The sequence below is a fragment of the Acanthopagrus latus genome, chromosome 15 (assembly GCF_904848185.1).
Source record: "Acanthopagrus latus isolate v.2019 chromosome 15, fAcaLat1.1, whole genome shotgun sequence".
NCBI classification, from domain to species: domain Eukaryota; kingdom Metazoa; phylum Chordata; class Actinopteri; order Spariformes; family Sparidae; genus Acanthopagrus; species Acanthopagrus latus.
The window spans coordinates 22217148-22244846 of record NC_051053.1 but is presented as its reverse complement, the minus strand read 5'-3'; the positions used below and the strand labels follow the sequence as shown (position 1 = coordinate 22244846).

At 40.4% G+C, this 27699-nt stretch overlaps 2 protein-coding genes across 6 annotated transcripts in view; one reads left to right on the top strand and one right to left on the bottom strand.

Moving 5' to 3' along the window:
* Nucleotides 1-21424, top strand: part of sorcs3b (sortilin related VPS10 domain containing receptor 3b) — a 50676-nt gene extending 29252 nt beyond the window's left edge. The window contains exons 10-27 of one of the 2 annotated variants that reach the window (XM_037124592.1): nucleotides 1618-1764; nucleotides 2704-2806; nucleotides 3214-3290; nucleotides 3385-3476; nucleotides 4294-4401; nucleotides 4581-4698; nucleotides 4887-5020; nucleotides 5598-5711; nucleotides 6545-6716; nucleotides 8008-8194; nucleotides 8459-8592; nucleotides 8922-9045; nucleotides 9357-9469; nucleotides 9825-9959; nucleotides 10839-10938; nucleotides 12703-12808; nucleotides 12906-13066; nucleotides 17479-21424. In XM_037124592.1, coding sequence (XP_036980487.1) covers nucleotides 1618-1764; nucleotides 2704-2806; nucleotides 3214-3290; nucleotides 3385-3476; nucleotides 4294-4401; nucleotides 4581-4698; nucleotides 4887-5020; nucleotides 5598-5711; nucleotides 6545-6716; nucleotides 8008-8194; nucleotides 8459-8592; nucleotides 8922-9045; nucleotides 9357-9469; nucleotides 9825-9959; nucleotides 10839-10938; nucleotides 12703-12808; nucleotides 12906-13066; nucleotides 17479-17543 — 2190 coding nt within the window. In that variant the 3' untranslated portion in view covers nucleotides 17544-21424. Of the gene's footprint in view, nucleotides 1-1617; nucleotides 1765-2703; nucleotides 2807-3213; nucleotides 3291-3384; nucleotides 3477-4293; nucleotides 4402-4580; nucleotides 4699-4886; nucleotides 5021-5597; nucleotides 5712-6544; nucleotides 6717-8007; nucleotides 8195-8458; nucleotides 8593-8921; nucleotides 9046-9356; nucleotides 9470-9824; nucleotides 9960-10838; nucleotides 10939-12702; nucleotides 12809-12905; nucleotides 13067-17478 lie in introns of those variants that run through there. The other variant, XM_037124593.1, reaches the window with a different exon arrangement.
* Nucleotides 21425-22897: 1473 nt separating this feature from the next.
* The window catches only part of LOC119033422 (VPS10 domain-containing receptor SorCS1-like), a 141439-nt gene continuing 136637 nt past the window's right edge, over nucleotides 22898-27699 (bottom strand). The window contains exon 30 of one of the 4 annotated variants that reach the window (XM_037123476.1): nucleotides 22898-23609. In XM_037123476.1, the coding sequence (XP_036979371.1) occupies nucleotides 23497-23609 (113 nt within the window). In that variant the 3' untranslated portion in view covers nucleotides 22898-23496. Of the gene's footprint in view, nucleotides 24989-25035; nucleotides 27093-27699 lie in introns of those variants that run through there. The other 3 variants (XM_037123477.1, XM_037123475.1, XM_037123478.1) reach the window with 3 other exon arrangements.

Genomic DNA, 27699 nt, shown 5'->3' with positions numbered 1-27699 from the left:
GTTGTGCACAGAAACATGGCCTCACCAGTGCTGTTTCAGACAAAGGAAAAGGCATCTTTTTCAGAGAGAGTATTGCAAGTCAAAATAGTCAAGATAAAAGTGAATAATTAAAGTAAAATGCAGACATTGGACAAAGAAAATAAAAAGATAAACAAGTAAATAAGACCCCCCTGGTGGCCCCATGTTTGAAAGACTCTGCAAAAGTGCCCACTCTAAATTGTGATAAAGTGCCCTCTGGGGTGCCCCTCCTGCAGGCAGAACATGGTGTTGTATCCTCTCTTCACTATAAATATATCAGTACTTTCTGCACGACATATAGCTCATATACCTCCACCGATGGAGCGTTCAACAGGAGAGTTTAGACCCTTGTGCTACGAGAGAGAACACAGTTTATCTTGACGACATGAGATAAAAAAAAGGCCAGTCGAGCCTCCAAGAGTATAATTTATTTTTCTCTGATCCACTAAAGATGTAATGGTGGTGATTCTTGTTTCCACTTTAACAAAATTAGGCGTCTAGCTACAAAAGAAGAAAAAAGCCTCTAAATTATCCTGTTGTTTGGATGAAGATGACAGCGGAGACTGCTGTTAGGTGGGAGGGTTCAAATGGTTTCCCAAATGCTTATGTAAATGTCTGGAAAGCAGAGGGCCAGTACGAGGACAGACGAGTCCAGAAGGTCCATTAGAAATTCTATGTGTTACTGTTAGGATCTAAATCAGGAAGGATCTTAGAAATATTTTAATTTTAAAATAGACTTCCAATCATCCTCAGGGAATTCAACCTCTAAGTCCTTTTAGACTTAATTATATGAAAAGAAGACCAATTATTAGCTGAGATTATGTCATATAATCTGGAGATGACTCCTTTATTCTTTGGTTTTATGTGTGAAATCTCATCTAGAATGGATTCTTGTGGTAACTGAGGAAAACATAAGATGTTTAATTGCGTTTGAAGTCATGGATATCGTGAAAAAGGGAGATTGTGGAAGATCGGTGTTCTTGTAAGATCTGATTAACAAAAACGTTAGGTCTTTAAGTGCTTGCAGCCCTTATCTTTCACAGTGGCCCTTTGACGGGGAAAAAGTACCTGATGTCCAATCAGACTTGATGGTAAATGTAGTTCTGAAGCAGTAAATTCCTCAGTGCCTATGTGTACCAAGATGCATTGCGGCCCTTGTCCACAACATCCCCGGCTGTCCATTTCAGCTGCTGGGAATTTAGCTAGTTTACAAGCAAGAGAACAAGTTTTGTTTATGAGCCGCTGAACAACCCCAGAGGCAAAATCCAGGCTGAAATATCTTGTAGTTCTTCTCAAACACCAATTACTTGACTGGTGTCAGAATGAGAACAGACTCGGCAGCGGTCAATATGGCATGCACAGGATTTTATTGCCTTGATTGACTACATTTACCGTCAATACAGCGAATGTTCTCCGTAAGCAAACGGTCTGAATATATATTCCACCACTGCTCTGACAATCAATCGGTTATTATTGGTTCATTTTCTGTTGCTCAATTAATTGACAAATCCTTTTAGCCTCTGCTGCATCATTACTGAAACATCTTGAAAGACGATCGATGTGTTATTTTTTTTTTTTTTTGCCGTTTTCCTTCCGTAGGTGGAGGGAATAAACGGCATGTACCTCGCCAACAAACTGGTGGACAATCACATCAAGAGTTTCATCACATACAACAAGGGTCAGACGTGGGCCCTGCTGCCAGCTCCCGCCACCGATGTGGCTGGAAATAACCTTCACTGCATCCTGGTGAGGCTCGAGCCCTTTGGGCAGCAGAGAATCAATGCTCGTATTCATGCGAAATGAAGCTTATGACATATATCATTCATCAAATGTTTCAACCTCATCGGCCGCGATGTTCTTTGATTTGGAGCCATATTTGCGCAGGGAGGGGGGGTTCAGGTGCCAGCCTCGGCATCAGCTCGCCTTTTTAGTCTCCTAAATGGCCGAGGAGATGCTTGGCTGGAATATTCTTATTACGGGTGTGAGGCGCAGAGTGTCATCGCTGTCAGTTACAGGGGTCCAGGCTTTCCATTAACCTCCGTGATTTCAATTTACTACCTGTAGTCACGGCGAGCTAATGAATGTTAGATTACACTGAATTACATTATGGTGGTCATGTTGTTATTCGGCAGGTGTGATATCCACCTAATCCAGTCAGTATGTTCTTTAGTGATGATGTATATTGTCCAGTTAATAGCAGGTTAAGCGCGTCTCTCTGCGTCACCCAAATGACCATTATGCTCCTGCCAGCTTCCCGACCCCCCTCCGACCTCGGCGGTTTGAAAAGCCTTATTGATGTTTTTTTTTTTTTTTTTTTTGCAGCGTGCTTTAGTCTGAGAGATGAGTGAAAATGATTTGAATCAATTTTGCCAGTTTTATCAGTGCATCTTGGGGAATTTTAATTACATGCCTTGTTTGCTTTAGAATGAAACAATTCAAATGCCCTCTGTGTCCTCTCAGCCATTTTCTGTCTCTTTTTTTTTGTTCTCCTGGCAGAGGAGATGAGAAGAACAAAGTATCTTTGTTTTATAAATGGTCTCTGAAAATGTTAGCAGTTTTTTTTTCTCTCTCTCTCAATAGGAACAATAGTGTGAATGCAAAGCTAATTATAATTGCCTCTGTGAAGATCTGTCCGATACATATTGTTTCAACCTGCGCCGTATCGGGATCCGTTTGTGTTGACAGCCGTTTTGCTCGCTGCATCTTCATCTGGAGATGTCGGAGAATCCCTACACGTCCGGACCCATCACCAGCAAAAAGTCTGTGCCTGGCATCATCGTGGCAACAGGTAGAGCTCCGTAAAGGATGTGCATTTGATGTGTGATCAGATTAGACCTGACATAAGTGGCGAGAACTTGCAGTTTTTTCCTCTCGTCACCAGAGGACTTTCTCAGAAGACTTGATTGCAGCAGTGCAACCACAAAAACACACACACAAAACTAATCACACAGTGCCCTCTTTCTGTCATTGAAATCAGATACTGAAACTTCATCGCCCACATCTCACATTTTGGGGCGAGATTATTAGGTTGCGGTAACTCATAAATGTGTCCTCTGGTGGAAAGTGAGGACACGCACAGATTTTGCAAAAATAACCAACGATTTTATCAGGTGATTGCGCGTATAGGTGTGGTATGGAGTCTTTGCTATGTAAATACACACAGAGTGAAAATTATTCATCTTTTTTTGTGCTCAGGGAATATCGGAACAGAGCTGTCCTCCACCAACCTTGGGATGTTTATAACATCTGATGCAGGAAATAGCTGGAGACAGGTGAGACCCATCTGTGCCTACGCAACGCACGCGTTTACCTTAAACACATTATGTATTCGTGTGCTTTCGCGAGTGTGTTTTTTTCTCAATGCAGATTTTTGATGAAGAGCACAACGTGTGGTTTCTTGACAATGGAGGCGCCATGCTGGCCGTCTTACACGCAACAACGCCCATCCGACACTTACAGTAGGTGACCGACGTCGTAATTACTGTAGGTAGGAAGTGTAGGTGTTGTGGAGAGTCGTAGTGGGGAAAATTGCGAGCGTAATTTCATTCCTCTGGTTTTGATGCGGCGTATGATTACATTTAATGTTTTGAAAATGCTGATGGGCCGAGTTTGCATGATTATTGTATCGCCACTGCGGCTTCAGAACTGTCAGAATCATTTCCAACAGAAGGGTCTGTTACAGCTTTGTACTCGTGGTTGGATGTGATGGTTTGAGTGCTTTTATGTAAATGAAAAGTAGAGCAGGGCAGAAATATGAGACTGAGAATGCCCTCATAAGTGCCCCATATTGTGGGAGCTTTGTAACACTATCTACTTTGATGTCCCCGCTCACTACAGCCCTGTCAAAAGTGATTAAGCTCCGAGAAAGGTGATTTGAAACCCCCCAGATCTGTTTCTAATGTTATAACCTGAGCCGTATCTCTCTTTTCTGTTGTTTTGTCACCTTTTTAAAAATTTACCTGCGCCGGGGAACATTTGTTCTGTTGTTCAGCTCGCTGTCAAGATAATTTTTCACATTGCAGTGGATTCAAGGTGCTTCATTTTTCAGCAGAGGCAAGAGCTAAATGACCTGAAATCTTTCATCATATTTCTTTGTACCTTGTTTTCACTGCTTAACCTGCGCGCTTGTTTTTGTGTAATGTCGCATGCAAAGAGAAAAACAATATCTTTAGCCACTACAGATAAACGTGGCGGGATCGACAGGCAGGCAGGCAGACAGACAGATGTTCATGCCCTGACAGCTGTTGTTTTTTTTTTTTTGTTTTTGTTATGCAGGATCAGTCTAGACGAAGGAAAGAAATGGGACCGTCACAGTTTCTCCTTGGCTCCTCTGTATGTGGACGGAGTTTTAATGGAGCCAGAATCTGACAATCACATTATCACGTAAGCAGAGACGCACAAGTACAATCCAGCAGGAATAAAACACATTTCAGGCTTGAGGAATTGTCTGTAATCAGAGAAAAAGTCCGCCCAACAACTTTTCATCTCATCTGGCAGCGTTAATGGCATGACTTATATCTGTATCTCAACTTGAATTAGCATTTTGGTGAATCACCTTCCAGTTTCTTCGGACACTTCAGCCATCGGTCAGAGTGGCAGCTGATCAAGATCAACTACAAGGGCCTCTTTAGCAGGAGATGCATGGATGGAGATTATCAGACGTGGCACCTGCACAACAAGGTACCAGGAATATTAAACATCATTGATCTGTTGTCGAGAGATGCATGTTTGCCCGTTGTCACTGTAAACACAGTACGCCGGCTTGATGCATGAGCAGAAATCTTTCTCTCTGCCTCTCCTTTTTTCTTTCCCGGAGTTTTCTGTCAGTCTCTCGAAGAGCTACATCATGTTTTTCTTTGCGTTTACAGGGAGAGCTCTGCGTGATGGGCGAGAAGCAGATCTATATGAAGCGGCGGCCAGGAAACCGCTGCATGCTGGCCCAGGACTATTCAAGGATCTATTCGTCAGAGCCGTGTGTTTGCACTGTCTACGATTTTGAATGGTAATGACATCCCTTATCCGATTTCCCGGCTGAGACTATACTGTAACTCTAAACTTTTTATCCTCAGTGATCCTTAATTTCTTTCATTACATGTTTACCAAACAGCCCCCCCCCCTCCTTTGAACATCTAATTCAATTGCACTTAATTACAGCTGTGTGTAGACATTTGTAATCAAAAACACGAGTATCAGTTTGCAGAACTTCATATGCCTTAATATCCTTGTTGCGTTGCATATTTACTGGATAACCAATACGACTGTATTCATGGAAACTAATTACACTTTTGAAATTGTAGATGGGAGTTGGAAACTTTTTCTTTGTGCCACTGTAATTTGCATAATGTCAAGTGACTTATTAGAATTCAATTAATAATGAATCACTAAATGAATTTTGAATAACTTTTATCCATCCGTCTGAAATTCTGTTTGATCCCACTTGTCTGACAATCATGTCTCTAGTTATGGTCTTAAAATATGCCATGAAGCTCCCCACTACAAAAGCTTGTAGAGGACCGACTATTTGAGTAGCTGTGTTTATCATTTTATGAAGTGCTGTGTTTTTTTTTTTCTTTTGGCAGTGATTACGGTTGGGAACGCCAGGCAGACGGGAAGTGCTCCCCTGCTTTTTGGTTTAATCCAAATGGTGCGGCTAAAAGCTGCAGCAGCAGCCAAAGCTTCCTTAACAGCAAAGGGTAAGTGGGCACCAATGTTCAATCCATCACAAAACAATATTATTCCATTTCAGCTTGTTTGTCATGTTGTCTGGAACACAAACAAAAAATAATGCCTCACTTTTTCGATGGTTCCGAAAAAAAAAAGTCTGAGTAGAGCAGAAAAAAGTAACCTGGACTGTGTCCTCCCTCCATAATACATGATAATGTAAGGACAAAACAGTGAAGTACATATTGATATGTGGGCGGAACAAGTCATAATTCATTCTGGCCCACTCACATTCTCAGACTTTCACTCTCACTTATTTAATCCGCGCATGAACACATTTCTAGGCTCATATTAAACACACATTCATACATTATAATCTTTTTTTTTATATATTTTTTGCATTTGTTCTCATTTCATATATTTTTAACACAAATTCATATTCCTCACTCTCATATTTATACATTGTTTCACTTACAAATTCATGTATTTTCACTCTGATATTCATATATTTTAATACACGCATTGATACATGTTGCACATGCATTCACTGTACACATTTAAGATGATAAATGATAAATGTATGTAAGAAGACGATGTATCCAATATGTTGGAAAAAAAACATGACACACCTGCTTCTGCTGGTGAAGTGTTCGCCTACATACTTGGTAGATGGACCATGTTCACACAGCGGCCATTTTATCTGACGTCACACTGAAGGTGGGAAGCTCAAATGTTGTTCTGCTGTGCAAAGTTGTGCACGATAAAAATTGGTACATAACAAAAAGCTAATTCTGTATCCAATAAGTGTGTAATACAGGAGCCTGACCTGATGCCTGTCTTGTTTTCTATGCTGTATTCTGTAAAGGTATCGGAAGGTTTTGTCCAATAACTGTAAGGAGGTAGGGAGGAACGTGTACTCGCCCAAGAAGCAGGCGTGCCGTCCAAGACCACCCCGAGGCCTCCGGCTGTCCACCGGTCATGGAGAGCTCAGTGCTGCTGTCGGAAGCAACGTCACTTTCATGGTTTACCTCGATGATGTGAGTCATATCACTGAGACATCTATCTATCTATCTATCTATCTATCTATCTATCTATCTATCTATCTATCTATCGTGACCATTTTCACCAAAGTTATTATGGGGCATTAATATGTGTAACAAATTACGTCATAATCAGTTTAATACTGATATATTTTACCAAAAACAACAGATGTAAACCTGCTGGTGGCGCCATAGGAAAATGTAGAGGTCTATGAGAGTCTGGGAAGAATGAATGTTCGTGGGTTAGGCTTAGTTGTGGCCAGATTTCCCTGGAAAATTTCAAATTTTTAAATCAAAACGCTGTTTAGGAAATCAGGCCATCACCAGTGTCATTAGGACTTCTCCCCTGAGGACCTTGAATGTCAGAACAACACAGACAACAGTCATTAGGATGCATCTTCTTTTGACCATGAATGTGGACGTCAGAATAGTTGTATAGATATTTCAGTCTGGTGGACTGACTGACACTGTCTACAGGGTCACGCCTCTAGTATGGCTAGAAATATAAGTTCTCACTTCTTGAGTACACACACAGGGAAGCTTTTAGAAATCCAGGTGCACTGTTGGTGAATAGCACCGGGTTACCAGTATCATCTTTCTGGAGAACCCTCAGATCTCAGATCGCTCTGTGAGCAGTTTTCCTTGAAACTACTTTCTACAGGAGAAATAATCTCTGTAAGAACTGTTGTCAAGGTGTTGGGTACACTTGTACAGACAAGAACGCTGTCTCTGGCAAGACAAGTTGTTATTGGTTCATTAAATGTGTTTTTTTTCATATTGTGAGCAACAAAAAAAGAAGCCCTGTTGACCTGTTATATCAGTGTGGTGCCAGAAATCTTACAGAACAGATTCCTCAAAGTGCAGGCAAATAAAACCAGGGGTAAACTGGTGGCCCGACGCTGCTCGGGGTTAGTGAGAATGTTCGTCGTTTATAATTTGGATGAAAAAAAAGTAATAATTGGAATGTGTTTGTTTCTTTTGGATGATTTTATAAGTCAGCAAGGTTACAAAGATTATAAACTTATCCTTCATACTTTGGGAGGATTTCGTGACCTCTTTTACCTCTACAGCTCTACTTTTTTTACTGTTCCTCCTCTTTTCTCAGCTGAATATCTGTCTCTATCTATTCATATTCACCCTTAAAGTGTTTGTGACACAGCTTATAAGTCATCTCAGCCCAAGCACTTTAGTAGTGGACTGTGCTGTGCTCCACTCGTATGTGGTCTAATTGAAGTCTCCCGGCCTAAGCCGCGGTGACAGAGGCTGTGTCTTTCCCACCTGTCCACAGGGAGACTCGCAGAGGACCAGCATCGCGCTCGACTTCGGGGACGGCATCAAGATCACATATTCCAACCTGAGCAGGACTGACGACGGCATCAAGCACATCTACAGAACGACTGGGATTTACCGAGTGACAGCTTCGGCTGAAAACGGCCAGGGATCTGACAGCGTCACACTGTTTTTACACATCACCAGTATGTGGATAAGAAACATCATTACTCATTCCCGCGGCAGCGCATACAGCATGAACCCCTTCTCTGTCATGGATAGTCACGTTCCCATTCTGCTGAATTTCATTTCAGACACGGTTGTGCAAAACACAAATGTGGAGTTAAATGTACATCATCTGTGTTCACAATGATTCTCCATGTTTGCTGAATATGTGTGTCTTTTGTGTGTGGGTGCACTGATTTGTATGCACACATGTGTGTGCGGTGGTGTATGTGTCTCTGCCTCAGGTCCAGTGGAGCGTATATATCTCTCGGCTCCTATTGTGGCCGTCCGGGGGAAGGAGGCTAATCTCAGCGTGGTGGTTTGGCCGAGTCACACCAGAACATTGACCTTCTTCTGGTGGTTTGACAACAGCTCGGAGGTGAGAAACTTCTCCTCCCACTCCCAGTGTTGTTCACCACAATAGTCCTGTTTACTGCAGTCTTTCCATTCTCCCACCTCTCTCCTGACATCCTCGTGCTGTTGTTTACAAAGTGTAGACCTACCAAGCATTCGCACAAATCCGTGTCTTTCTGGAGGATCCAGCCAGGATGGCTGGTCGTATTTATTTATCATGTTGATTGTTTTCACTGCAGCACCTCCTCATTATACAGTACGTCAAGGGCTGCATGAACGGAGTTATTCTATATTCGGCTGGGAGGATGCAGGTTTTCCTCTGAAATTCTCTGTGTTTTTCCTTTTGATATCCAGCCCATTATAACCTTGGAGGGAAGTATCTCTTACACGTTTCAGAGAGAGGGAAAAAACAAGGTCATGGTCCAGGTTGCTTCTGGGAGCACCATAATGCAGGATTCAAAAGTTATAACTGTTAAAGGTGAGTGAGGGAGACAGTCTTCAAAGCACTATAATTGGTGCGATGCACGTTCCATGAATATGCAATATGCTATCCTGGGGAAAGTGTAATGCCTCTCAGTCCACTGTGTAAGAGGCGCCATGTTGATGTCAACGTGAACTTGTCTAATGAATAAAATGTCACGGTAGGCGAACACGAAATCTTGAGGAGCAATTAACTTCAAGGCGCGTGTTGCCAAATGAAAAAAGACAAAACTGCACATCAGATTAATCAACAACCAAACCAGAGGTAGCGTTCATATTCTAACAGGCACCGCTTCATCTTTCCTCCAGAGTTCTTCAGGTCGCTGCTGCTATCGTTCTCGCCGGCCCTTGATGAGCACAATCCTGACATCCCCGAGTGGAGGGAGGACATAGGGCGTGTGGTGCGGACAGCTCTGTCACAGGTACATCCAGTCCACACAGCTGCGAGACCTTCCCTGGAGCCAACATCAGCTACCAGTGGCTTTCAGGGTCATTACTATTTTATACCCGTGTGCAGCACTGATACAGCACTCACAATGTTTTATGGTCTGTGTGGGGAATTTTGCCCTTTTTTTTTTTAAGTTTACGTTTGATGGCAGTAACCAGACAAGATCGTCGGGTGTGAATTTGACTTCAGACTGATGTCAAAATGTGTGTCATGGGACGGTGTCACTTTATAGATTTTGACTTTATTGTCCAAAGTTTAGAAGTAGCAGCTCAAACTTTTACCTCCTCAGTGGAGTGATGCCTGTCTGTTGTGTTGTCCTGTCGCTGCAGGTGTCTGGGGTTCCTGAGGAGCAGCTGCTGGTGGCTTTGTACCCCGGACTTCCAAGTACAGCCGAGCTCTTCATCCTTCCTGATGAGCGCTCATACAGTGAGCACAAGAGAGGCAGCGAGGAGGCTCTGGAGACGGTAGGAACCCTGATAAGTGAAAAATTATCATGCAGACTTTTAGTTAAAACAGCTCCATCACTTCTACTGATATGTTAAATTAAATCATATATTTTTGGGTACAAAAAAATGTATAAAGCCCAAATATCCATCGGTATAAAATTAGATTATTGATTATGGCTCTGATTGTTAAGTACTTTTTCATACTAGCTGCTATGCAAAAGGAGCCAACAAACCAAAATGTGCTTAGTGGAATAGGTTTTGTTTTGTTTTGGGTTTTTTTGCAGAGAGTTTGAAACTAAAGCTAACTAAATAACACAGTGCTGTATATCTTTCATGTCACCTTAAATGCCTTAACATGTTAATTAGTCAAATCTTTAATAATCGAGAGAGCAAAAGCCAGGCTTTCCCTCCTACTTCCAGTCATTATGCTAAGCTAAGCTAAGTGCCTCCTGCCTGCAGCTCAATTATCAAGAGCAGAGGCAATTTTCTCATCTTCCATTTGAATTAAACATTTTTTTTTTGAGCAACCAGAATATTACTAGTTCATGATAAAATGATATTTAAAAATGTCCAGCATGTAGGATTCAGGGGCAGAAGTTGTTTGAGTTCATTAGTTAATAATCACCTGAAACTAAGAGATGTTGTGTTATTGTTGTTTTGTTCAACAATAGCCCAGAGTGGACAAACTAAACACTGACTCTAGAAAAAGCCTTTTTGTGTTTTTCACATTATTAGCAGCATCTGTAGGGGAGGGAGTTAATTTAATTAGCAATCTGCAACCAACAGCTAGGTGCAACTAAATCCTATGCACTGGACCTTTAATCACAGAGAGCATTTTGTTGTATTTATTGTGGCATAACACATCATGTTCTCTGACATCATTTTCTCCTCAAACAGATATCAGATAATTTTGTCACTTTCCTGAACCAAGGCCTGATCCAGTTCGAGCTGAAAGCTGATATTCGCATTATTGTGTACATGATTCAGCAAACTTTGGGTAAGTGCTTGTAATCGGATCTCCAGGCTCCTCATAATAAGATTTGATTCTGATGCAGAAAGCGACAATACAATTATTAAGACCTACTGATGCATCAAAATGTTGGATTTTTGTTTTTTTTCACTGTCTGACCACTTGCTGCTTTTAAAACATTAGTATTTCCAATGATTCATCGTTAGAATAAAAAGATTAATTAACATCTATTATCTTTGTTCATGCTCAGCCATCCTCACCAAAACTTCAGCAGTTAACTAGCTTAGCATCCGGTTGCAAAAAGGAATTTACAGCCCAGATTAACAAAACTGTTACAGGCAATCAAAATGTCAAGAATTGGGTTTTTAGATCTCTATTGACATTCCTGCATCCAGACATAATCTTTCAAGTTAGAATATTGATGCATCTAATGCTGCAATCCATTCAGCATCCGAAGTCAATATTTCCGAGTCAATATTCCCAACTTCCAATCTAAATGCGTCCCTGTGCATGTCCTCCGGTAAATGACGACACATGCATGGCGACTAGAAAGGTGTAGTTACTGCATGTTCTCCAACACAACATAAAAAAAAAAGTAATGAAAAGATAACTGTTCATTATGCGCACCAACATTCTGCTGTGATGTCATGTGCGTTTATGTCCGTGAAGTCCAGTGAGAAGTGGATCTTGCTTGAGTTTCCGATCAGAAAGACCGTTCAGCTGCATTTCTCAGTGTCAAGGATTTTTTTCCCCTTGAGTTCTGAGTGTGATGGAATGCAGCCTAAGAATCTAATATTTCCCACAAACCAAACCTCCAACACGCCTGATTCAAATGACCCATTCATGTGAATCAGGTGTGTTTTTACAACATGGGGTTGAAAAAAACAATGCCTTAGACTGTTATCTCTGTACACCTGGATCAAAGTAATTCTTGCATTATAAAAACTTTTTGCAGGTAAATAAATAACAAACAAAGCATTCAAGTCTTAGTTACTTTATTCCAGTTTACCACAGTGTGCCTTACACGGCTGCAGTGCGTTTGATCTGCTCGCTGATATGCAGAAGATAAGCGCCACGCATCTTTCTTGGAATGATTTGACATTGAGTTAAAGTAGTAAAACTGTATTCCCTGAGTGAGACGTATATGATTCAGTATATCACAGGATTTAAATATCTTTCACGGTGCATCAGCTCTGCACCTGAGGCTATGAGACAGTAGTACTCTTTGAAATCAGTCGATCAATGACATGATTGACAAAGAAGGCATTTGGTATGCACTGAGGAAATCGGCAGGGTCACCGGGTCATTAGCATATCGCAAAAACGTGTCGATCAACCCTGCGTGGCTTTACCCTTTTCATCCACCATCGGATCTGTCTTCATTTGTGTCTGCATACAAAGGTCTGGGTTGCCTTTTAAAATGATCCTGAAAGGTCATGGACTTCATAGGCATCTCTCTGAAGGAGAGAAAGATGGGCGGTGCAGGGGAAATACTTTGAATATTGCATCTCAGCATTTAAAAAGCCATGACTATGCATAAGCTTACCTGCATGACGGACCCCGGGGAGAGAAAGGAGACCTCCTAAAGGTTCCTTTTATTATCCTGGGGGGATAACATGCAGAGAGCAGCTCTTCAAACTCCACCTGCAGTTGTTACATGACACGGGGTAATGAAAGTAATCTCCTTGAAACGAGACAGGGCCTAGGTGAAAAAAAAACAAAACAAAGGAAGGGTTTAACTCATTCGTCTCGGTCAAAATGCGGCACTTGTTTGATGTGTTTGTCTTTTCAGCACCACTTGTGGATTCAAACTCCATCCACAGTGGGTCGGCCATGCTGATGCTGGTCACTGTGGTGTTTGTTGGCTTAGCGGCATTCTTCATCTACAAGTTCAAAAGGTTTGTTAACTTCGACGGTGTTTTAATTCACCCGTAAATAGGAAACTGTATGTTTGCTGTTGGTGAAAATACCTCACACAGTTGCTCTGCTCATTAGGAAAATCCCTTGGATCCATGTTCAGACTGAGGACAGCCATGAGAAGGACCCGGAAGTGATCAGTACAGTCGGTCAGAACGACAACATGACTAAGGTCAAACTCAGTGAGTTTCCCTCTCAGAAGGAGCTCATGGAGAAGGAGCTGGAGGCCAGGAGCAGAGGTACGTTGGCTATCGATGTATTATTTTACTGCCTTTAGATATTTCTTTATATGTGACCTGTTACTGTGTTTTCTTACATTGTCCCTGACACATTTTACTGAAATGAGTACAAGTAGTACGTAGTTATCAAGAAAATGTACTTGCATATAAAAGTAAAACCACTTACTGTGCAGCCAAAATCAGCTCTGATGTTACATTACGATATTACCATTTTAATACAGAGCTCATTTTAAAAATGCTTTTGCTGTCGAGTGATTTATTCTACGCAGTGACACTTTATTTGAAGGGGTGTGCATACGACTGACATGACTCATGAACATGAAGGATCCTCTATGAATATTTATAGCTGTTGTAAATAACGGAGCTCTCAGGTCTGAAAAGACAAGCCCGTGTGGAGGTGTCTGAAATCTGCATTATTTATAAAACCCTCAGCAGGGCAACCCCACTGGTTTCTAAAAGAAACTTGATTGTATGTAAGCTTATGAAAAAAATTTACTTATTTTTCACTTTATTTCCTCAGTAAATCGTTTCCAAATAGGATTTGAGGTCTGAAACACTCATTTGTAGTCTTCTTCAACTCAGGCTGATGTTCATTTTGTGAATGACTGTCCCTTTTAGAATAAAGAGGAAACTAAAATGGTGTTTGGTGTTGCTACCTTGTCATTGACGAGTCACTACCGAGACCTTTCCACTGGTTCACAGTCGGATCCAATCAGGACGTCCTCTAAAGCTCCGCCCACTTGTCCAATTAGGGTCACATCTGGCTCATCACAGGCATTATGTCAAACTGGAGGACTGAAACCATTAGTTGACAAACCAATAGACGAGGTCACAGTGGGTGACACCTGTCATTCAATAAATTGACCCTAACCCCTTCAAAAAATGACACAATTGACGAAATGACACTTACTGACGATACACATAAATATTTATAAAGAGTCTTGTGCACCACCTTTCAAACAAAGAAGTAACACTCTTGGTAGAACAATGAATTATATGAAACACATGTTAAGCTGCAAAGTAACTATAGTTACAGTTACCAACCTCCCAACACTTATTTTAAGTGGATGTTTTTTTAAGCTGTAGAGTCAAAGCTGCATGATACAACAGCTGTGATGCATGATTTTTTTTTTTTTTTTTCCCCTAAGAGAATAAATTAAATTCAGAATATTAAAATCTGTGTACTACTCAGACACATTAATACAGGATTTAAAGGATAACTGTCACTGTGAGAAACTGATACTAATTAACATTTTATTACCATAAAAACACATCACAGAGCATCCGCTTGGAATAAAATTCTAACATGTAGTCACTGTAGAAGCAGAAAAAAAAACATTGTTTCGGTTTCATTTAAAATCATGTCTCGTCTGTGCGCGAGGAGACTGTATGTTGAAGTGCAGCCAACATCTGAGGAGATGGAATGTGGTTATTGATGCAATGTGTCAGAATTTAACAAAGTGCATGGCGCAAGCACAACTGCCGCGCAGTAACCAGATATCCCAGTGACAAGTTAACTTTTTGATTGCCACGGCTGACATCTACTGTGATGTCTTTTAGATGAGATCTATTTGGTCCCTGCAGACAGTGTGGAAGATTTGACAAAAGTAGCATTGCAGTGCTCCTGACACAGACATGTGGGCTGCAGGCCTTTTTTTCTGGTCACTCAGCACTTTCTGCTGTTCTTCATTTCTCAGCTGTTTCTACCTTTTCCGAGTCCTTGCTGATCTGAGACAAATGAACTCTTTCAGTTACTTTGGAAAAGTGTTTATTTACCAGAGGGCAGAGCAGCGAGGGACCTCTTGATTGGGGGGCTTGATTAAATTAATTTACAACCTGCTGTTCAAAGATTTCATTAACAATCAGAAGCTTGGTTTGTTTCTTATACAGCCTGGCTGTGATACAAACACAAAGCTGAGCCTGTTGTATCCAGCTTCAATCAGGTTCATGAGAACATAGTAAAAACAATCTATCTATCATCTGCTCATGCAGATCACTGTCCAGCTGCAGGATTAATGGCTGTTTTTCATTATTTTTTTAATATATTGCCTTCAGTTTTTTCTCGCTGTTACATTGTGAATACGCTGAGAATACTACACTTACATGTAGATTTAATTGGGTTTAAAACACTTGGTATAAACAGAACAGTATTTCCCAGTGCTTGCAAGTTAAATCTGGCTCCAGGCGGTGGGAAACAAGCCCCCTACCAGAGGAAAAACATTAACCAGTCTTAATTTAATTAATGCCGGTGTTCAGTGATTTTATGTGTTCTCGTTTTAATCTAAATGGCTTTAAAAGCTCTTAAAAGAAGAATAATCTGCTATTTGTTGATAGTTGTCACAGTGCAGCGCAAGCTATGGAGAAAAATCACTGTCAAAATTCATGAAGGTTGAAACAAAGATTTGAACATTGAAAAAACAGGATTTGACTGATTAAAATGAAAATTTGAGTCCATGTTTAATTAAGGGCCTTGATTTGATTTATGGTAATACAAATTGGTTCTGAATGATTAATATGACAGCTCACGTGGCCTCATGTTTCATAATAAGTCGAAGTTTGCGGTTCAGTTGAAATGGGAAAGTATCAAGCTGTAAAAAGACATGCGAGATTCTCCCGTATGATGCATCGCACAAGACAGGAGGTTGTCAGAAGAGATTTACCCTGCAGTGGAGCCGGTATTTCCCAATGCAAAATAAATATTGTAGAAAATACTGGTATTTTCATAAACACAGTTGTCTGATAGACGTGAATCGTCTCCTGCTAGACCACTGACTTCTCCCACACGCTGTGAAGGAGAAGTAAACTGCTGGTCGGATGTAAGACGAGGATATATTGTAGGGGGTCCAGCCTGTATTTGTCAAACTTCGACGAATTACACTTAAGAATGGTGTTAAGAGCCATTTGTGGAGTAAAAGATTTATACCATACATTCCTTACATTTTACCAAGTGGTATTTCATTCCTAACTTGTAACTGAGCAAAATCCTACATTCAGGGAATGATCTGAATCTCCAGCTGCATTTATTAAGTTTTAAAGTTTGAGCTCATTCTTTTGATTTTCTTACAACTTTGTTGTTTTGGTTCACTCTCACAACAAACAGGCAGCTCTTTTCTGAATTCAGACTTTTAAAAACCCACTTTAGGTTTAGTTTAAGCTTCTATGTTGAATCTACGCGACGGAAAAACCTCTGCAAAGATGTGCACCTCTCCAGAAATGTAGCTGCATGTCAATGACACAGACCACAACGACTGATTGGTCCACTTGTTGGAATTTGACTATTGTATGACCAGAAACAATATTGTATAACAAATAAATGACAAATGCTCCATAATTATTGGATTTGTTTGCTAAACTACCACCTTATCTTAAAAGGTTATATGCTTTTCTAATTGTTACTGAATGTTGGCAGAGAGCTGAGGATGAAAATCATATCACAGTTATTAATCTTGAACAGCAACAAATGAATAGATTACCTCATCATTATACATCCTGCAAACAGCTTCACTCTTCACACACTTTCAAAACAAATGCTCACTCTAGCCAGAGCAAGATCTTTAGACAGAAGGCGGTGGTGCTCAGGCCGCTTTTATCCACAGATGCTGCCAGAATCAATAAATATGAAAGTTCCTTGTAGCTGCTTTATATTGAACAGCATTTTGGAAATAGCGAACCATTCTCACTGGCACATTGTGATAATGTAACTTCTGTTGAGGCTCACTGGGCAGTTGAAACTTTACTGCAGACTTCATTTGAATTTTTAAAATATACTCCATGTGAAAGCAATTTCGATCTCATAAATCATATATTCTTTGGCAAATCCAAATTGACCGCCAGATCTCTACCTTGATGAATTCACTGTCAGGTTATTAGCCATACAGGCGGACACGAAATTAGCTTCACGCTGCTCGGTACAAGTGACTGCATTTAAACTACTGACACAGTTGGTAGATAAAAGCGGCACCTTTTGAAAGTGCCAGTGTCGGCACAATCTGAACGACCCCACTTGTCGCAGCGATCCCATCTTATCAGACCCTCATCACCAGCTCAGCCCTGCTTGGATAGGCCACGTTCCTTTGAGGCAACAGGGGGCTTTTCAACAAAAATGCACGGCTGATGACTTCATAATTAAGTGTAAAAGCTCATACAAACCATTTGATCTTCCAAGACAGAAAGATTAGAGAAAGCAAGATTGAATTTTGAGTTGTTTGGTTGATGTTTAAGGTCATTACGTCACTCTAAAAATCAATGTCATGTGTCACTTATTCCAGCCAAAAGTTGTGCTTTCAAGGATTATCTCGTAATTTTCCAATCGTATTCTCAAAACAAGCTACGTGTGATGTGCATTTGATGTCAGAGCAGTCTAATGTCCCTGTATTTATTGTATTTTCATTATTTGTTTTGCATGTTTTCAGGAGGAATCGGAAGAAATATGGAGAGAATTGTTACAAGGGAATTTCCAAACTGTACTAATGTCTAAATAACAAGCTCTCTGTTTCTGAGTAAGTACAGATTGTAGTGTCACAATTGTGCTGAAATTGTTTGCTCTGTTGGCATTGTTTTTTTTTTTGTTGTTGTTTTTTTTAAAGTTATTTCACGCTGCTGTCATTGAAAGTCATGTTTTTTAACTCACATGGATAGAGATAGTATCTACTTTACAATACCAGATGAAGACCAATCCAGCGAGCCAGACTCCTGGGGCCTCTAGTTTGAGGGTGGTAAATTGTGGAAATTGGCCTGTAGGTACAGCATCAAGCACAAAATGTCTAATTAGCATCAAGCTCTACATAGACACCATGGATCTATTGCTGATATTTCATGAATATTCAGATGCCATTGTGCAAATTTGACTAATGCCTTACTGGCTGTGAGACGGTGTTGTTCATAATTTGGATGTCAGGAGAGAAAAAAAACACATTTACAGAAATAAAATGCCTCAAAAGAAAAAGTACCTAAGTAACTCAAAGGTCAACACAAGAGGAAGAGTGTGGAGGTGGCTGTCTAAGTTTGATAAACTTTAACTCCAGCACTGACAGACAGAGGATTACGTAACGTTACAATCAGGATATTTAGACCCTTAAGGGACATTATAATAATATCACACAGGGCTTGAAGTGACAAACTAATTTATAAAAATGTTTTGTAATCTTACAGTATGTGTTGATAATGTTTCCCTCTTTGTATGATGTTTGCTCATCAATTGAACCAACAGGCTATAAAATTTGTCAAGTGTAACCTTTTCATTTTATTTTATTTATAATTTTATAGTCTTTTCAGTAAAGAAATCCTCACTGGATGAAACAACCTGAACAACGTAATGTAGAGTTGTCTATTTAAAGGGATAGTCTGGGTCTTTGGGCGTATGATGAGGTGTGGTGGATTGACCATAAGTTTTAGGGGTGCTGTAACAACTCTTAATCAATCATCACCAATCATTCAAACAAAAAATAAGAATGACAAACCGACTACCGACAGCAAGTGGTGTTTGGCAAGCCTCATTTTATCAAAGCAGAGACGAATCCCTGCATTGAAGCAAAGCAAAGTGCTGCTCTGGACCAGGACAGTAGCAAAAAAGGTATCTGAGCCACCTGAAAGAAGTCCCATATGAAACGTTTATTCATTGTGTTCTGTATTCTGAATATTTTCATGCATTACTTTGCCATCAGACAGCCCTTCCCAGCACAAAATCTTCTCAACCGCAGAGCTTCTGTATACCTGTGCACTGCAGATTAACTGTTTGGGTCAGACTTTCAGCGGTTTATAAAAGGGAATATAACTGCATGAACCAAAGTACACAGAAGAAGAACTTCTGCAGACTGAGCTGGAAAGAGAGGGGAACCTTCTGTGGAAACTACATTTCTTTACTACAGTTTCATGAGTCGTTTTATTTATTGTAGGTCTTGAGTGCGATCTTACCAAGTTGTAAACTAGTTAGCGTTAATTTGGTTTATAGGGTAGTGGTCTGGACCAGCGCATGGAGAATTATGAATTATTTATTTGAGAGGATACAGACCTCAATCTAACCGTCCATGCATCCGTCATTTTAATTCGTGAGAAATCTTCAAATAAGTTGATTCCAGTCCAGAAAAACTAGAAAATGCTGGGTTTCTTTCTTTTTGGATTCTCAGTTTTAGCACAACCTCAGAATAAACATCTTGAAAATCAGCATGTGTGCAGACCGGGATTTTAACTTTTTCAACATTTTGTGTCCCACCACTTCAGTGAGAAAAATACAATTCAAAGGGTCGAACAGTTTGGTCCTGCAGAGATATCTCCACTATTTTTTGGCTGCAATGAAATTCTGTACAGACATGTACGGCCCTCAGTGGAGGACACTCGGAGACTTGGATGATCCCCTGAATATTCCTCTTGTGCCACCACCAGTCTAAAGTTATCATGTTTTCATTGGCTACATTTGTATGCACACCAATTTTCCACCTTTATTTCAAATGTGACAACATTCAGAATTTGACACAGGTCACATGAAGAGCAAATTCCTAATGTTGTTCCTGTTCCTAATTAAGCCTCGGGTATCAACAAGTACTGTATGGGAGTGTAGGCTGATTTCCAGGGGTTTTGATAAACACTGTGTGCACGTTGTGTGGTCAGGCACAATGAAACACCTGGAGGATCCACTGTAACTGAGGTTTATTGTAGATTTAACAGGATGATGGACAAAGGAGACTGGCACCGATCATAGCTGGTTATATAACATCAAGACACTGCAAAAACATTAAAGAACAAAGAACAGGTGACTCCCATTATCACTGCCAGCATGGGAGACCATGGCCCTGCTGCAGGTGTTGACCGCTTCAGAAAAAAGAGGTTGATCAAATAAAAGACTGAGACTGTGTTTGCATTTAATTCATTTGACATTTAAACATTTTAGTCGGAGTCCATTTCAGAAATTTCGTCTATTTCGGAATATATTTCCCTAAAATATTGCATGCATGTAAGCGTAGCCGGTGAAAGTTCTCATTTACTGGTTGGACTGGAACATTTGGTTCAGACATTCGTGTTCTCCATCAAAATAAATCGTAAAAAACTTTTCCTCTAGCGCTATCAGGTCAAAACTTCAAAGACTTGAAATACTTCAAAGTTAGTCTTTTATTGCTTCATCTCTTTTTATGTGCCACGTTCATCCTGTGTTTTTTGCTGTAGATGTCTGATGGTTGACATTAACCATCATAGTCAGTGAGGGATGTTGGGTCTAACTGAATGGGATGTAAACCATCTAACAAGCCATTACTATCAGTGGAATGTGTCAAGATAAATAAACTGAAAAGACTAAAACTTGAAATTAGATGTTATTTCCCAAGGACAGTCCCAAAAAAACAGGTAAGACTAGATTTAAATCATAGTTTGACATTATTTCACATAAAAAGTCGATGTTTTTGTCTTGACTTGACTATTTGTGGTTAAAATAAGTCTTCTAGCCTTGATGTGGAGGTTTTACAGACAAATGTCTTGTGCTTGGTTAAAAATAAATTGCTCATCAAGATAAGACAAGTGAACTCTACTTAAGTTAAGTCAAAGGATCTTCCTTTGAAAGGATGAATCCCTCAAACAAAGCCCACTCCAATAAACCCAAACTATCCCTTTATGGCAGAACACAGTTCACAATTTAGTTATCATTTCGTTGTGTTGAATAAACTGCTTTAACTGTACGCTCTTGATAAACATCTGCATTTCCTGCCCCGTAACTAGAGGTCTTTGAGTTGTAAATACATGAATACATATGAAAATGTAGAAATCTGACGTGTTGTGGATGATTTTAAGGATGAAATATGTGGTTACTCTGTGAGATAACATGGTGCTTTCAATGACTTTTTCTCGGGACGATGATGGTACACAAATGAAAATGTGATATAGGGACACGAGGGTCTGGACTTAGAAATGGGAATTACTAGAAACTTGTACATAGAATAAGATGGAATGTAAATCTATACAGTTGCTTCATCCTACTTTATTGTAAAGTCGACCCACTGAACAGCAAGTAATATGTTTCACATGAAGCTGTACGTTCTCTTTTTTATTTATTTATTTATTTATTTTCTACAGTGGCATGCCCTAATTATCTGTGCTAAAAAACTTACAACTTATATTAGGGTGAGCGAGTGCTGTATGTATATATATATATACATATAAATATATATCATGGTTGTTTTGAAGTTTACTTGACACATTAAACAAATTATTCAACACCTTGTCTAATAGTCTAGTTGTGCAATTGCCAAAAAGTTGTGCATGATCTATGATATTGTCCATTTTTGTCGAGGATATAAAAAAAAAATCGTCTCGTTTTGAATCATATTTCTTACTGTGAACAAATTGCCATTTTAAACTTGTTCAAAATAAATGTATTTTTATATGGAATTATGTTTTTTTGTGCCTATTGTGCATGCACATATAACAGAATATGTGTTGTAGTGGAACAAGGAACATCGTAAGAGAGCTTGCACTCTATAATTTGCCAGAGAAAAGAAGCTCAAACAGTCTTTTTGGCTGTCGGGGAATTCGAAACACAGCCGTGACATAAAACCTGAAAGCGAAAACAGGTTCATGAAGCTTTGTTTTTGTGCAGCAGTCTCACCTGAAACACACGTGCCTCTTAACAGGTGGTGTGTCAGTGTCAGCGCACCACATTTAATGGTCCTGCAGCGGCTCTGAATTCAACTTTAATAGGCAGAAGTGCGATGACACCCGTGTGAGACTCCCATCTGAGACTTCCACTGACCTATCACTCCATTACGCAGCTCTCCAGTGACAATTGGTTCCCATTTAATGAGAACAATTACTGAAGCTTCAGTCGAATGATGAGAAAAAGATGATTTTGTGAATAAGAAGAAGAACTAGAGGTGTTATATTCTTCTCCTCTCCGTCCTTAGATTCAGAATAAAAATAAAAGCCCCGAGAGGATGGAGGACAGAGCTGTGTGGTTGATTGGCTAAAATAACCCTTCACACACAAAGCGGCAGCAACAAGGCCCTTGTCCCTCTGTTTTGCATTTTGTTTGCCACTTCAACAGCTTCATATCGCACACCAATCTTCATCACTCCAACCAGCCATCGACGCCCCGAGAGTCTTATTCTCGCTCCTGCTCTCAGTCTGAATTAACACCAAGGCCTTCCTCTAACTGCCCTGGGATGTTCGGCGGTGCACAATCAAATTGAACGGTGACAATCACTAATGGATGATTTCGCTGCAGCCAGACACTGTAATGTAGCACTCAATGAAAGGAAACATGCTCATCAATTTCACACTGTGGCTAACACAATATTGCTGTGGGTTATTGTTGAGGGACATTTTTCATTCAAGGTGCTACCCAGGCAGGGAAATCTTCCTTGATTGTGTGTGAGTGTGTGAGAGAGTGAGTGTGTGTGTGTGTGTGTGTGTGTGTGTGTGTGTCGATTTCCTGGAGAGAGGGATAATTAATTTGTTGCACAGTGGGAGAGCCAAGGAACCAGCCCATTAGAATCACTCCGGGCTACTTGGTGCTTTTCATTGTCCTCCCGCTCTGCCCCATTGTATCATGCAAATGGCCGCACTGAAACTTCAAGCATGCTAAGGAACACTTGTTAGAGACAAAGCAGAAAAAAAAGGAAGAAATTCGACACAGCGAAGGGCAGCCGTCCATCAAAACTACCAATTTGTGACTTACAGTGAGCAGAGTTGGAGTTATAGTTTTGCCCTCCGTGAAGTCTATCGATTGGCTAAATCAAAAGGTCACACACACACACACAATTAGCGGATTTTGAGCACATTTAAACCGATCGAAGGCGGCCAAAATAAGCTATTTGTGCTTTTAGTCAGGAGTTTAACAAACAGCCACACTTGCATTTCATGATGTGTCTCTGCTTTATTTCCGCAACCATGGTTACTTCTGCAAGGTCAAATGAAAAAAACAAAAAAACAAAGCAAAACAAAACACAGAAAGATCCCACTGAATAATCACATCACTTGTAATTAATGAGTTTTCTAGCCTCTGAGAAAACGGAAAATACTGCGTTACACATTTAGTTGTTTTTCCTAATTAAGACGTTTTTTTTAAGTACCTTGAAAGAGGATACAAAAAAAAAAAAAAGCATCATGCAAATATGTTCACAATCGTATTCACAGGTTCGATTATTGGGACTTAACAAAAAGACGTTAAATATATAACAAGCACAAAATAAAACCATACCCATGATCACCGCGGAGATACAGCGTCCGTGTGATGGCGAGTTTATTTATGCTTCAGGCTCCATCGCCGGATTGGAGGGGAAGAAGTATAGACGAGCCTCCAGTCAATTTGTCTTGCTGACATATGATGCTGACAACACTTAAAAAGAAAAGTTTGATGAAGAAGAACTTCAGTACTTATCCCAAAGAGACAGCAGCTGACCAAAGCTCCGCGCGTAGGCTGAGCCTTGTTGACAGGAGATACGTCTTCTCTATCTCCGTGTCCCTCGCAGCGAAGGAGATGAACAAATCTGCAGCCTTTTGTCCGCCGAGTCCTTGGGGGCAAACTTGGAACAGATTGCAGGCTCCTCTGTATCACTGTAAACTGAGGAAAACGCCATGTGGAGATGCTGGTATCATTACAGTAGATAAACAGTCCAGAACGAATCAGATGTAAAAACAAAAACAAACAGAGAGCGTGTTTCCATTGAAGAGCCCCGGTGTAGTTTCAGTGTCGAGAACGCACCACAACCTTCACAGTGAGATCAGTTCAAAGAAAGACAACGAGAACACGGCTTGTAAGTGTGTCAAGGAGCACACGTCTTTTAACTCAGTCTGGAAGGGAAACAAACAAGATAAATAATGCACTAATAAATCATGAGATAAAATACAGATGTGGCACTGAAGCGCTGTATTTTTTTTATTATTATTATTATTTTTTTACTGCGAGCGTTTCTGCCGCTGCGTCGTCTTTGTTAACAACAGGAATTATTCATAAAATTTACACGTAGCTCACTTTGTAGAAACCAGAATGTACAAGAAACGCTCAGGGCGACAGATAAATAAGAAGCACAAGTTTAAAAGTCATTGCATTGTTTAACAGTTCAACTGGCTGTAAAACTATGAAATTACAAGACTGCTGCTGCAATAGTAGCTCATATGCATGATAAAGATTAAGCAGAATACTCGCGTATAATCTCTTTTTGAAGTAGTTGTAGGATGTTCGCATTCGTTCGTACTTATTTGCTCAGTGTCTCATCTTCTGTGTACACCTATCGGGCTCACCCACTCTAATATTCAGTTCTTATTTCTGTTATGTCATATATAACATTTTGAGAGGCAGGCTTGATGGAATACACAGATCTGGGACTCGGAGCCCTCCCTCATCTCCTGGATATTGCAAGCTTTTCATTTGATGAGAATCTGGTGATAAGATTTACTGATTGTACACAGCTTAATGAATCCGCTTCCCTCACTGTCTTACTCAGATAAGCTATTTCCACACAGTTAAACAAAGTAAACTTCACAAACACAAGCCCAAAGAAACAGAAATTGGAGATATTATTATACATCACTTCTGTCCCGCTGCTTTTGATCGTTCCATATTTGAGCAGACGCGGCTGTAACCAGCTCAGACAAATAACTTTTACTTCTTCCATTATGGATGTACAGTATTTACATAAAAAGATCAATGTCCTTGCAAAAATACAAGTATTTTCAGTCAAAAAGTGTCCCTTTTTCAAGAAGCGAGTATAAATCTGTACAGTCTCCTCAGAGGGATTAGGCAGCACAGTGTGAACTGGTCCATCCATGCATGGGTAGCAAAACACTCGAGACCATTCATTGTGACCGTGGTTTCATAGCTTGCTGGAAGTAACTGCCAAAGAAGATGTATTGCTTTCGAGTCGGTCATAGACTCTCAACATTAAAACACATGGGGCGCTTCATCAGAGAGCTTGATGTCTGTGTGAGATGGCAGGTAGCCTGGCGAGGGAGAGAAAAAAGGAAAAGAGACAGAGGGAGGAATTTTATGTAGCTATTTGCATACGGTTGTATTTTTTGCAGGCAAACACATTTATCTTGGATGGGTCGATTGTTTATCTGCGGGCGGAGGTAAATCAGCCGGAACCTCACAGATAGTTCTTGATGAAAATGCTTTCACCACTCGGCTACTTTCCTGATGCACTAATTATTTTATTGGGTCAAATAATTCACCTCGACATTCTCATCACTTTAGCTCGCACCTGATTTCTGCTTCACTTACCTGTGAATACTAAAACCTTTGCCACGACAAACTCAGGTTGGCACCATAGATAAATATACACGGCAGAATATAACTGTATCTTGGCAACTCCCGTGATCACGCAGCAGCAGGAGGGACAGCGTCAGCACTTCACAATAAGTGAACATGTATCTCTTCCGTGTCAGCGGGCCTCCACTTGTTCCTATTTGCCAATTAAGTTTTTAATACTCTCACAACTTTCTCTGCTGAACTAAAGGGTCAGTTCACACGTTTTACAAAAAACATATTTTCTCATTTCACCCTTGTGGTATCCAGCGATGCGCTGGTTGTTTTTCAAATACGAGGCTGTGAGATATTTGCCATATTTATAATCTGTCTGTCTCTAAAATAAGTAACGTTGGGGGACGTTGCCAGCAGCAGACTTTTCTCAGCAGTCTATAATAAGAAGTGCCGTCTCTGTCACTGCCATTCATGTGAGAATATGGAGCGTAGTTCTTATGGCAAACATGTTTGTTTCAGCCTAATTACATCAAACTAAATGTGATGGTAATGTATGAGTGACCCCCACAGATTGAGTATGATTTTCATTCTTCAGTGGGAGCTCAGAAACCTCCATATGGTTCCCTCATCACTCGTCACCCTGGATGTCACAGTTTTGTTGCGGTAATGAACAAATAGATGAAGCAATCACTAAAGTTAAATGTTTTACGAGAGCAATACTCTGAACATTAATCGAAGCAAGTTGATGGCAGTTTTCTAGTTAGTTTTATTTCAATGTCAGGATATCTTCAGCTAGAATCTACAATGGACTACTGCATTTGAAGCTTCAAATTTGGCAGTGCGACCCTCGCCATCTTGGATTTTCGAAGCCCAAAGGGATGGTGCTTGGATGAGAGGGTGGGGACGAAAAGGATATCCTGATTGGATGAACCTGAAGGCAGATGATGGTGGCGCCAATAACACAAGCTACGAGCACCACTGGTGGTACGCGAGCTCCCTCCGGTGGTACTCCGAGGAATTCAACCAATGTTTTTGAAAGATAAAACAAGATAATAAAAAATAATGTGACGCTTTAAATAATACTGCAGAATTTCAAATTGCCAAATAGCCATGTGGCACAATAACAAACACGGGTGGAATAAAAGGCTCAACACGACTCCAAACTGGAACTATCAGGAAGAGAAGAGCGGAACAGGAGGAGAATATTTTAAGCAGCCATGTTGAGACTGAAGCTGACAACAGTGAGCATGTGTCCTAGTGGCTACTTAATCAGCTGTTCAGGTTTAATAAGTTAATAAATCAAATGAGAAGTAGGGACATTCTCTCATAAGCCTACATACAACTGGACATCTTATAGAAACCAGTGGAGTCGCCCTCCAGTGGCCATGGGAAATACTGCAGGTTTCAGGCACTTCTACACTTGCTTCATTTTTTTTAGACTTAGAAGCTCTGACCATCGTTTTTTTGTCAATGGACAAAAAAAAAAAAAAAACAATTTAGGTTCACAGAAATATTCTGGCACAAAACTTAACCTTGAGTATCAGAGGAAAGAAAATAAATGCCACAAGCTCTATATCAAAGTCTAAAATAAAAGGCTTCGTTCCCTCATCTCCCAGGCTGTTTATAAGTACTTGGCAGACCTAGATGTTGTGTTGTAGGGAGAGAAAGAGGAGAAAGAAAATCCTACATTTCCAAACACAGTGCATCACTGTTGCCACTAATTCACAGGGGAAAGCTGAATGAAAGTAAAGTCTGACCTGAGAGCTGACCCGGAGCTGGCCACAAGATCACAGCGGAACAAGAAAAACATCCTTGAATTCTGCATGTGAACAGTTTTGGCCTCTGCTGAAGTGACGGAAGTGTGCCTTTAGTGTTCAGGAGCATTTGTAACAAACAACCTAAAGAAACAATTCAACTGTGTTTTGTGGATTATCCAAAGCAATGGAGAAACTGCTCAAGGAGAGCGATGATGGTGCTGAATTCATTAAATGTGTGGCTTTTTAATGCTGTTGGCTCAGCAAATGAAATTCAAGAAATCTCAAAGATGGATATCTCCAAACCTTCGACAAATAAAACACAGGACACCACTGAATGTAATTAGGAAAACGTCAGCTGGGATTGGCTGCAGCCCCTGAGGGGTGTAGCTAATGGCTAATGGATGGAAGGAAATGTTTCCCGTCATTCGGGTGAATTGACCCTGAAAGTAATTCTGTGGTTCTTTACGCCAACATTTTGGAGCTGCCTCTTCTGTAGCTTTGAGAACTGATACACCGATTGTAGGTTGGGAATACTTTGACATTTACTCATTATAATCACACAGTTGTACGTAAAGTGACTGAATGCAGGACCACATGAAGAGCAGAGCTTTTTTGTCCAAAAATAACAACTGGACTCTTTTGTGTGTTATTGAGGAATGAATGTAGCTGAGAGGAAGAACACAGGTCCGTGAATA